At 50.3% G+C, this 11,410-nt stretch overlaps 5 protein-coding genes across 5 annotated transcripts; 2 read left to right on the top strand and 3 right to left on the bottom strand.

Moving 5' to 3' along the window:
• Positions 1 to 132: 132 nt before the first annotated feature.
• Positions 133 to 1,644, bottom strand: COCMIDRAFT_34533 (uncharacterized protein; the record flags this gene model as incomplete). The annotated part of the gene is made up of 5 exons (XM_007687307.1): positions 133 to 450; positions 504 to 739; positions 790 to 1,244; positions 1,305 to 1,438; positions 1,507 to 1,644. 5 exons carry the CDS (start codon positions 1,642 to 1,644, stop codon positions 133 to 135), a joined length of 1,281 nt encoding a protein of 426 aa, XP_007685497.1.
• A 1,224-nt stretch (positions 1,645 to 2,868) lies between these two features.
• COCMIDRAFT_45411 (uncharacterized protein) lies at positions 2,869 to 3,852 on the top strand (the record flags this gene model as incomplete). The annotated part of the gene is made up of 1 exon (XM_007687315.1): positions 2,869 to 3,852. A coding segment is annotated over one exon (984 nt), but the record flags the coding sequence as incomplete, so codon positions are not given.
• Positions 3,853 to 5,011: 1,159 nt separating this feature from the next.
• COCMIDRAFT_34531 (uncharacterized protein) lies at positions 5,012 to 6,348 on the bottom strand (the record flags this gene model as incomplete). Its single annotated transcript, XM_007687306.1, has 2 exons — positions 5,012 to 6,076; positions 6,124 to 6,348. 2 exons carry the CDS (start codon positions 6,346 to 6,348, stop codon positions 5,012 to 5,014), a joined length of 1,290 nt encoding a protein of 429 aa, XP_007685496.1.
• Positions 6,349 to 6,740: 392 nt separating this feature from the next.
• On the top strand, positions 6,741 to 8,779 carry COCMIDRAFT_88717 (uncharacterized protein; the record flags this gene model as incomplete). Its single annotated transcript, XM_007687330.1, has 2 exons — positions 6,741 to 6,812; positions 6,863 to 8,779. 2 exons carry the CDS (start codon positions 6,741 to 6,743, stop codon positions 8,777 to 8,779), a joined length of 1,989 nt encoding a protein of 662 aa, XP_007685520.1.
• A 236-nt stretch (positions 8,780 to 9,015) lies between these two features.
• Positions 9,016 to 10,990, bottom strand: COCMIDRAFT_34529 (uncharacterized protein; the record flags this gene model as incomplete). Its single annotated transcript, XM_007687305.1, has 3 exons — positions 9,016 to 9,181; positions 9,236 to 10,771; positions 10,818 to 10,990. 3 exons carry the CDS (start codon positions 10,988 to 10,990, stop codon positions 9,016 to 9,018), a joined length of 1,875 nt encoding a protein of 624 aa, XP_007685495.1.
• Positions 10,991 to 11,410: the final 420 nt, after the last annotated feature.

The raw sequence follows: 11,410 nt of genomic DNA, 5'->3' as shown, positions 1-11,410 counted from the left end.
GTTTACAAGCATGTAGGAAGCCTTCAAAATCCTAGAATTACAATTCCCCTTTCTTCCCCTGCACCACATGCTCCATCCCCTACGGCTCATGTGTCGGGGGACGTCTAAATCTCGTAAGAAAAGGGGGAGCCTCTATGCTGTCCTGGCGACAGGCTTCTTCTCACCACCCATGTCGTGCTCGGTGTAGTAGAAGTTCTCCTCGGGAATGCGTCCCCTGAGGAACTCAGGCTCGGAGCCGCGGACATAAATGTCCTCGAACAGGACTTTGCCAGTAGGCTCTGGTGGAGCCATGTTCTCGGCCTCGGCGACCTCAGCATCGACGTCGGAACGAGCCTGCTTGTCGATGGACTTGAGCTCCTCCTCAGAGGTGACGCCCCAGTCGAGGAGCTTCTGCTTGAGGCCGGCAATGGGGTCGTTTGTGCTGCGCATGCGCTGAATCTCCTCACGGGTCTGTTATATGTTGTTAGTATTTGAAGCATACATCACACAGCAGATAAACTTACTCGGTATGTGGTTCCAGGATCGGACATGGAGTGTCCGCCGTAACGGTAGGTGACGTATTCGTAAACAAGGGGTCCCTTGCCAGCGGCGGCGTACTCCTTTCCGTACTTGACGGCAGCCTTGACGGCAAGGACGTCCATGCCGTTGATCTTCAGACCGGGAATATACTGACCACGCTTGTAGTAATCGGTGAGGGCAGACGAGCGGTTGGCAGCGGTACCCATACCATACTTGTTGTCTATGACCAGTTAGCAGACTTAACATGTATTTGAGGGATAGTTTACGCACTCTCGCAACCGAAGATGACGGGCAAGTTCCAGAGTTTAGCCATGTTGAAAGCCTCGAAGACTTGACCCTGGTTGGAAGCACCGTCTCCGTAGAGAGCCAGGGTAACGTTCTTCTTGTTGGTGTACTGGCATGCGAAGGCGATACCAGCGCCAACGGGGACCTGAGCACCAACGATACCGTTTCCACCGTAGAAGCCGGGGGCGAACATGTGCATGGATCCACCCTTTCCGTAGGCAATACCCTCTCTCCTGCCGAGCAATTCACCGATGATGGACTTGACGGTTGCGCCGCGCATCAGAGCGAAGCCGTGGCAGCGGTAGGCGGTGATGAGATGGTCGGCGCGTTCAATGGCGTGTTCGATACCGACGGCGACGGCCTCTTGACCGGTGGACAGATGGCAAAAACCCCGAATCTTCTTCTCCTTGTAGAGCCTATCGGCGGCCATTTCCATGCGTCTATTCCCCGCGTTAGAAGGCCATTACAATTGGAAATTTTAGAATTCCGAGGTTCCATACCGGACAGCGACCATGTCGTAGTACATCTGCTTCAGCTCCTTCTTGGTGACGTCCATGGTGTATGGCGGCGGGTCGAGTTCATATGTCTCGAATGCCTCGTCCGAGAGGCGGATCTCAAAAGGCTTGTCGTCCTCCTGCGAGCGGTTAGTAACCCATTGCGTACTGATAACCCGTGAATTGGCTACCGGGGAGAATTGCTTACTGAGGGCACATTGGCCGGGTCGGTATGCGATGAAGCGGCGTCGGTGGTGACAGACCTGAAGGCGGGGCGCGCAACAGGGGTGATGGCATTGCGCCTCAAGGGCGAGGCAATGCTCCGCCTAATTGTCCTGGACAGCATTGTGAAGGGCGAGCAGGATGGACGAGGGGTGAAGTCGGGGTTGACTGCGGTGGTGTTGATTCGAAAAGTTGCTCAGCTCCGCCAGCTCGGGGATCCGCTTTCGCGCTAAGCGATTAGGCTCCGCTCAACGCCAATTCTGACCATATCCCGATCTTCTCCGACCCAACAACATCTCGGAGCATGCAGCCTTGTTAACGTTGTCTTGATGACCCTTTTTAGGATTCCCATTATCTGCGCAGCCATCTCGGTGCTCCCTATAAAGTATTGATTCGTTAGCGACTAACAAAATCCGCTGCATCACAGATTACGGACATGCGGGGACATCAGCATTATCGCCCCCATCAATGTGAAAAGCAATGGTCCGAGTACGCCATCCGAACGGAAAGGCAGCCTGTATAACGCTCTTATGGAAGACAGGATAGCGTTGGACGTGTACAACTAGAAAATTGCAACGCAGCAAATGCTATGGTCTTGTCCTGTACAAGAAATCTTACCGAATTAGATGGAGCCTCTTCACAGATATTCAGGATCAGGTGCATCGTTAATTTACCTGTATGTTTTTAACACTCGTAAGTATGTCACGTGAAAAAAGTGGCTGTATGGCTCACCATATCATCAACTTTGGATGACCTCAATATCACACTAACCAAATACCCAGAAGCATGCTCAACAAGCATTCGGTCGACAGTCGCTTGAAACGTTCAAGGTCATTCAATCAAATAAAAACATAAGAGGAGGACGAATTCAATTGCGAAAGGCTGAAGGATCGCATCCTTGCACCTCTTCGCATTCTCCCTACGGTGAAGGACTTTACACTAATGCTCAAGGGCTATAGTGTGCTTCACTGGAATCATCTCACAGAACTGATAACTAGATGTTGGAGATTCAGTAAAATAATCGCAGTTTTCTTCCTCTCTATCCATGACCTGAATTCCGGGTTTTTCATGTCAATGTTTGGTCCTTCACTTTCGTTGCCTGAGGCAGTCCCCGGCTAACACATCCGAAAGTTCATAGCCAATCGTTTGGTCTGATGTATTGGCCGTGCATATCTCTACCTTGCTCAGCCCCCATCCCCCTTTTACTTACAGGTACCTCACCGCTTTCTGGGTGTTTAGCTGTTGTCCAAATATTGCTTGCTCTTCGCTGCTCTTCCCCATACCTGACTTACTCGCCATTATCCTATTCTGATGCCCATTAGCCCCAACCATACATCTTTTCAAACATATGGCACACAACGATCATCCCACCCGCGATCGCTCAGTATTCAAGCATGAAAAACTCGACCACAACAAACGATCGATCCGGCTCTTCAGAATTCTACCTGAGCTGTCATATAACGGTCTCATCCAATGTGAATTGTGGCACACCAATGTAGAAGACGAATATGACTGTCTTTCTTACGTATGGGGCCCAGAGGGAGATGAGCAAGAAATCTTAGTCAACGGCAAGAGCTTGCAAGTCCGCAAGAATCTATGGACTTTCTTGAATACGATTCGTCCAAAGTATGCCATTTCACAGCGCGCAATTTGGACAGATTACATTTGCATCAAACAAAACTCTCGTTCGGGACACAATAAGAGCTCCAACTCAGAGCTCAACCACCAGGTTGCCATGATGCATAGAATCTACTCGGGGGCCCGAGAGGTTGTTGGATGGCTGGGCTACAGTGATCGGATAGAACGAGCCTTTGTCTTTTGGCGCGAGTTGAACGCCTTGAAACCCAAGACACATGATGAAACCCTAAGGATATGGAAAAATCATATAAAAGAGCGAAACAGAGAGCTGAAGAAAGACTGGAATGAGCTAGCGGAGAATTCATACTGGATAAGAGCATGGATTACACAAGAGATACTCTCTGCGAGAAAACTCAGGCTTCTTGCTAACAACTCGGAAGTCGAGGTTGGTAAAGTTCCAGGTATCTCGAAGCTAGTGCCCGATCGCGGTCAATCAGATAGCCACCCCCGGGTTTATACTAGGACACAAACTTTCCACACTTATCTGGGAGCCTTGTGTGAATCACAGAAGGTCATGGGTAGCAGCTTCATTTCGCTCTTCCACGTACTGCCTGGGAGAGAGTGTGAGAATCCCCGGGACCGCATCTATTCTCTCCGATCCATTGCTTCAGATGGAGCCTCCATCGTCGTTGATTACGACAGTTCCGACAAGGAAGTACTGTTCCAACTTCTTGGGGTCTTCAAAAACTCCTTGTGTCCATGCTTCGTAGCTTACATGGTACAAGCTCTTGAACTCAAAGACTGCCATGAAATTTTTGATGCATCAGAACAGAACAAGTCTTTGTTCGAAATAAAAGTGAAAGAGTCATTTGAGCACATCTACCGAGCCCCACCTTACTCTCCACTCAACCACCCGTCGTCAATTGATGGGCTTTGGGATCTAGGATTAATACTCGAGCCAGGGATTCGCGTTTATAGCCAATGGGATTGTATGAATGGCAGGTACATAACAATCAAACAATCCCAAGACCATGACGGCAAAGAAAAGCATGTCGTCAAGTCGGATCATCATCAAGACTGGATCGAAGTGTCTTCCACAAGAATAACCAGCGAACTCGACCTCTGTAAACATTCGAAGCAAGAATCATACTACAGCCATGCGATCTACCTCACAGCAGGAGCCATGATAAGTCTCCTCCCCACCCTTCCCAAAGAGCCCGGATCAAAAGATACATATCGACTATGCACCGGTGCACGAAACCTCAAAGATACTGATCCATGCTGTAAGATAGTCAACAGTACAGAGCCACGGGAACCAGATACCTGTTGTTCAGATGAGGATTGTATGAACAAAAGACACATCGAAGTGTATCAGCCAGGTCTTTCGAAACGGTACATAGATTCTGAGATCCAGAACCGCACTTGGGCTTGTTCGGCCATCAGAGAAAAGTTCTTGAGCGAGGATGGACCGTGGGTACCTCCGCATATCAGAGATCCAAATTCTTACACAGTCTCTCCACGCCTGTTCGACAATACCAGCACACAAAGTGATCCTCAGGACAGAGAGTATGCGGAAACGGCGTCGTCGTCTTGCGATTCGATGCGCATTCAGAAACACCCGCCTTGCTGCAGTACAGCATATGATGACGAAATACAGGGAAATGTTTCAAAGAGATCATACTTTGGTGGTCTTCTGGTAAGCTAGCGCAAGCACACCTAGCACGTTACTTCCAATTCATCATCCTGGTTTGCGAAGCCACAGACGGTTCGAGGAGCGCGACGTACAAGACAAAGATGATTGGGAAACCGATTTTTCCCAGGGATCTATGATTACACCTGAGGGTAGCATGCATGGTGGGCTCGAGTACTGGCAAGTTACTATACATATATACAACGATGCTTTTATCTATAAACTATGCTGTAGAAGGATTGATATGCTGCGTCTGGCTCGCGAAGAATTCCTTCTGTGCCAGACACCTCTCACTAGTGCACTTTGGACACCGGAGAGTCATCTGAGGGCTGCAAGCCTGACCGCTTTGCAAATGTGCTTTGGCAATATCCGCGAGCGCTTCGATGAAGACACGGTTGTCATTCAAGCTGTCTACACGCTTGACACCCTCGTGACCTTCAGCATCTTCACCAATGACCTCCTTGTCGAGTTCGTACAGCGTCTCGATGTGGTCGCTTGTGAACGCAATTGGAACCAACAACATATCTGTTTGGCCCTTCTTCATGTATTCCTTGACGGTGTCTGAAGTCTGTGCACCGAGCCATGGCTGAGGTCCGACCTGCGACTGCCATACCAGACGGTACTTATACTTCATACCTAGACGCTGCATGACGGCGTAAACAGTGGCCGCGACTTCGGAGGGATATGGGTCACCACGGTTTACAACAGTCATCGGCAGACTGTGTGCTGAGAAGAGAATGACGACGCCGTCTCTTCGCTCAGCAGGATATTCTGCGAGCTTCTTCTCGATGAGCTGGGCGAATGCCTCGACGAGACCTGGGTGAGCAGGCCAGCGGTCAATGACACTCCATTTTATCGCACCCTCGGGTTCGACTTCCTGTCCAGTCTCTCCAGCTGCACGTTTGCCCTCCAGCCTTGTCCTCCACTTCCAGAGCTCGTTCAGTGAGGAACCAGTAGTAGAGCATGAGTATTGCGGGTATTGCGTGAAGGCGACAGCGCGACCACCTTTGCCACCTCCAAATCCATCTGCCAGCAGCTGCTTGTAGGTGTCTTCAGTAAGAGGGTTGGCGTAACGGAACGCGACGTATGGCTTGTGCGGCGCTGTCTCGGGTGAAGTCTTGTCGAGAATCTTGCACATCTCTGCGGCTTGGTATTCCGACCACTTCCTAATCGGCGATCCTCCACCAATCTCGGCATACTGTTTTTGAATCTTGGGTGTTCTTCTCCTTGCAATGTAAGGTCCGATGTAGTTCTGGAGGGGTCCAAGAGGGATCAAGTCTTTGTCGGCCTATCCAGATCAGTCCAATTCCATTGACACGTAAGTGGAAGCCGTACAAACAACATGCTCAAGAAGCCGTGAACCTCATCGGTAGTGGATGGCCCGCCCATGTTCATGAATACCATGGCAGTTGGGCCCTTTTCTCCCTGCGTAACCTGCGTCGGGGCGACGGTGGCATTTCCTCTTCTCCATTGCGCACTGTATGACGAAAGAACCGATGTGGCAGGTGTGAGGGAAGTTGCACGCTTTGCAGCGCGGGAACAAGATATCCGCAGAGCCATTATGGAGTTTACGACGAGAAAGAAGGCGTCTTCTCGAATTGATGTACTAGACTGCCATAAGGCCAGAACACCGAAGTGAATAATGTCCGAGCAGGAAAAGCTTCGACCAATAATCGCGGCCTCTTTGGTAGTGATGACGATCGAGCCCGGGGATCGGCTGCTCGGAGGTGCCCCACTATGGTCACGTGTCGTCGCGTCCGAGCTAAGGCGCGTGCCTACGGTTGCCTGGGGTTGTCCCGCCGCCTTGACTGTAATGCGACAATTCCAGAAGTTTGTTTTTATACCTTCAGTCCGCCGCGCTGCGGTAGTAGTTAGAAATCAAGCAAACCACCGCCGTCTTGGGCTACAATACCAGGGCACTTCCCACGTTCGTTTGATCACGGCTTTCCATCATGGCGGACCCTCAAGACAACCGAGCAGGTGAAGAGGAAGAAGACGAAGATGAAGAGGAAATTGACGATACTGTGCGGTCAATTGATATTCGGTATCTGTGGAGTGTACTGACATAACACAGAGTTATAAGACTATCAAAGATGCTGTTCTCTTCGCCATCAATGTCAGTCCCAGTATGCTTGAGAAGCCGCCCAAGTCAGAAGACAAAAAGGCCGAACGCGACTCACCAACCTCTGCCGCTTTAAAATGTGCCTACCAATTAATGCAACAGCGCATCATCTCAAATCCAAACGATATGATGGGCATCCTGTTGTTTGGTACAGAGGAAACGGATCTGAAAGATGGCGACAATACATTTCAACACTGCTATCTCTTAGCCGACCTGGATGTTCCATCAGCGCAAGACGTTAAAAGACTGAGAGACATGGTCGAGGACGAGGAAGAAGCTGAAAAGATTCTCAAGCCGGCAAAGAATGGAGCCAGCATAGCAACAGTACTTTTTTGCGCAAATCAAATCTTCACCACCAAAGCACCAAACTTTTCGTCAAGACGTCTGTTCCTGGTTACCGACAACGACTGTCCAGTCAAAGCTAAAACAGATAAGGATGCCGCAATCACACGAGCCCGCGATCTATACGACTTGGGCTGCACCATTGATCTATTCCCCATTTCACAATCAGACCATAGCTTCGATAGATCACGCTTTTACGATGATCTTGTTTATCCAACATCGCCCTCAGATCCAGATGCGCCAGTTGCTATACCTTCTACCACGAAAGTTGCAAAGAGCGGTGAAGGCATTTCTCTTCTGAAGCAACTCATCTCTTCCATCAACTCGAGAGCCACACCTCGTCGTGCTCTATTCTCATTGCCGCTGGAGCTAGGCCCCGACTTGAAAATTGGTGTGAAGGGATACATCCTGATCAAACGCCAGGAGCATGTCAAGTCATGCTATGTATGGGTCGGTGGAGAGAAACCGCAGATAGTCACCTCTTCAACTACACATATGGCCGATGATACTGCGCGGACCGTTGAGAAGACTGAGCTGCGGAAAGCGTACAAGTTTGGTGGTGACGCGATAACATTCACACCTGAAGAAATCACGAAGATACGGCAATGTTTCGGTGAACCTGTCATACGTATAATTGGCTTCAAATCTCTTTCCAGCGTACCTATCTGGGCGAATACGAACAAGTCAACGTTCATTTACCCATCAGAGGCAGACTACATCGGCTCAACGCGTGTCTTCTCTGCATTGCAGCGGAAGCTACTGAAATCCAAGAAGATGGGTTTGGTGTGGTTTATTCCACGCCGCAACGCTGCACCTACTCTAGCAGCACTCATTCCAGGCGAAGAGAAAACCAACGAAGAAGGCGAGCAAATCATGCCACCTGGACTCTGGCTCGTACCTCTTCCCTTCGCCGACGATATTCGCCAGTTCCCTACACCTCCCGAGGAACCCCTCAAGACTACCGACGCACTAACAGACAAGATGCGCCTCATCATCGAGCAACTCCAACTACCAAAGGGCATATACGATCCTTCTAGATATCCCAACCCCGATCTGCAATGGTTCTACCGCATCCTCCAAGCACTCGCGTTGGAGGAAGAGCTGCCAGAACATCCAGACGACAAGACTATACCGCGCTTCAAACAAATCGACAAGCGCTGCGGCGAGTACATTGAGGACTATGGCAAAGAGTTCCAGGAAGTATACGCTCAACAACAAAAATCTGCTCTTGCACACCGTGCCAAGCCTACTGCTAAGAAACGTCCCGGTGGAGCCGATGCCGACGTCGAAGAAAAGAAACCCGCGGCTAAGCGTGTGAAGAAGGAGTCTAAGGGTGCAGATGGTGATGACGAAGATGGTGGCTTGTCAGATCAGCAGATGGCAGATATAAATAATAGCGGGCAGATTAACAAACAGACTGTTGCTGTGTTGAAGCAATGGCTAAGTGCTAGGGGTCAAAGTATCGCGGGGAAGAAGGCAGATTTGTTGGAACGAGTGCAGGAATATCTTGATGGGAAGGGACTTTGAGGTTGAAACGGTCTGTATCATGAATATGTAAGGCGTTGAGGTGTGTGGATGGGAATGCTCTATCGATTCATGAGCATCTAGAATCATAACGTAATCTTGTTCAATAAGAAACCCTATGAAATGTAAATTCAGCAATGTGACGCTCCCATTATAGGGACCGTGCCCATGCGATCTTCATGCAACACTCATATTGTCTATATGGTATCATAAGCCAGTCATTTCCGTCGATCGCTTGCTCAACCCTCTCCACCACTTGCATTCTCATCCTCAGAATCCTCTTCAAACTTGCGCTGCACAGACTTATCTTCGCGCTTCCTCTTGGTCGCCTCGATACCTCCAGACGTCAGGTACAGGAACTGCGGATCCTTGTAATTGTCCAAGTGGGTAAAAAAGGTATTGAATCTAGTCTTGTTAGCACCTCAAGTCTATGTCAATAAAGCAAAAAAGTGAACATACTGATTCCCCTGCGCCTCCTCCCTAAAAATCCTCTGATAAATTTCCCTCTCCTTAAACTCCTCAATCTTATCATTGTATCTATTGAAATCAATGGGATCGCGAGCATGCTGCTTGGCAAGTTTGGCGTTGTAGGAGTCGAAAACAGGGCGCTCAAGAAGTAAACCCAAGCCCGGTGCTTTGGGAATACGTACGACCTCGTTGCCGAAGCTCTTGTCCATGATGGCGGGATCGGTACCGCAGCGGACTGTTAGGGCAGCCATGCCGACCATTTTGCGGATCTGATGCATCATGAAGCTTTGGCCGTGGACTTTGAGGCTGAGCCATTCGGTGTCGTTGATGATGATGGGTTTGGGTGCGACTTTGAAGCTTTTGATGTAGCGCTGAGCGGATTTGTCGTTGAACTTTTTGTGGACGGTGTAGTTGTGGTATTTATGGGTTCCGAGATACTTGTCGAGTGCGGCCTGGACGCGCGCTTGTCGCTCAGGAGAGATGCGGTAGGCCTTCTTGATGTCGATGTAGGCCTTTTTGAGCGTCTTGATGGCTTCTTCGAGCACAGGCTGGTTCACGACGCCTTCGGGCAGAGGGCGCGTGCCATCGGTGGAGTCATCAAGAGTGATGTTGGGTTCGTTCTGCTGTATCGAATCGATGGCCTGCTTGACCTCATCTTTGGGTTGTTCACTGGTATTGGTCTCGTCTGCATCTGGCATTGCAGTCTCCGTAGCTGCTTCGGTATTCGCAGATTTCTCTTCCTTGGGCTGGTCTTCGATTGAGGCATCGATTACGGGGTCTTCACCTGGCTGCGCATCTACTGCATCAACGTTGTACAGTGCTTCCAGAACGAGTGGCCGTATTGAGTCATCTAGAGACTCCAAGATAGGCTTGATGTGCTTCTCCTCGACTTCGGGCCAAAAGTCTACGACCTCGGCTTGCCTCTTACGGTACCCCTCTAGGTCATTCTCTTTCTCTGCATACTCTTCCAGTTTCTTGCCCAGGTAACTCGAAGGGTGTGGTGGGAGGAACGAGTGCGTTGGAATAAGGTATTCGTACCATCTCGAGTCGCACGCCTGATAGCAGCTGAAGGAGCCGATGGTTCGCTGGATACCCCAGACCCTAATCTGGTCGGGCAAATGGCTGTTGATCTTTTCGAGGATATCATCATCCTCGATGATCAATTTCAAGGACACAACGTTGCCGGCAGCGTGTACGCCCTTATCTGTACGAGCGCAACGCACGAGGGACGACTTCTTGGGATCGGACGCGTTCGCCTTGGATATTGCGCCGGCTGCAACGAAAGCATTGAACAGGTCGCCTTCAATTGTCTTCTGCTTGTTGTCGATCTGCATGCCCTTGTAGCCAGTGCCTGAATAACCAATCATGACTGCGACTTTGCGCTTCGGCCTACGCTCCTCGGCCTCGACCTCTTCAGCAGGAAAAGCTGCGGGTAGGGCTGGTCGCTCGTTTTCGCCCTTCTCGTCCTGCTCTTTATATTTGGCTTGCTGTTCGGCATTGCGATCCCGTCGATCTAATTGTGACGAACTTGCTTAGTTAGACAGGCCGACTGATATTGAAGAAAGTCGCTCACTTATGCTCCTTACGCCCCATATTTCTCTTCTTATTCGGACGGCTTCCGTGCTGGCGTCCACCACCTCCCCGCGCAGCATTTCTGCGATCGCGATCTGCCCATTTGCGTTTCTTGTCGCCTCGGTCGCCATTCGACGAACCGTGGTCGCGGCGGGGGCCTTCGTTGTCGGACATGATCGCAGAATACTCCTTGAAAGCTTGCCCCAAGATAGAAGGCAGCTGGTCATGGAGTAAGGTATTTGGTGAAGGAGTCTGCTGCTACAAGTGAAGGACCAATTGTGGGGTCGCAGTTTACCATTTTCTTGAAGCTCCAGGCTTGGCGCGGCAGGTACGACTCACCGCCTGCACCACCGCTTACTCTAGCTTTCTGCCTAAGACACTACATCTTCAGCTCGTCTTCTCATCCACCCTCGCACTGTCACGTCAACTCGCGTGCGGACGGTCGTTACAAAGAGTAGAAAGGGAGCCGACTGTCCCGACAAGTAAAAGGCTATACCCACTGAACCGCATCGTCGGCGCGTTGGTCCGGCGCATTCGAACAAAGCCCTTTAAAGTCTACCACTTTTCTCCTATCCTCCTGAGAGCCTCTCAGGA

This window comes from Bipolaris oryzae, assembly GCF_000523455.1.
Source record: "Bipolaris oryzae ATCC 44560 unplaced genomic scaffold scaffold_28, whole genome shotgun sequence".
In the NCBI taxonomy this organism is placed as follows: domain Eukaryota; kingdom Fungi; phylum Ascomycota; class Dothideomycetes; order Pleosporales; family Pleosporaceae; genus Bipolaris; species Bipolaris oryzae.
The sequence above is the reverse complement of the archived record's forward strand: the minus strand, read 5'-3'. Positions and strand labels throughout refer to the sequence as shown.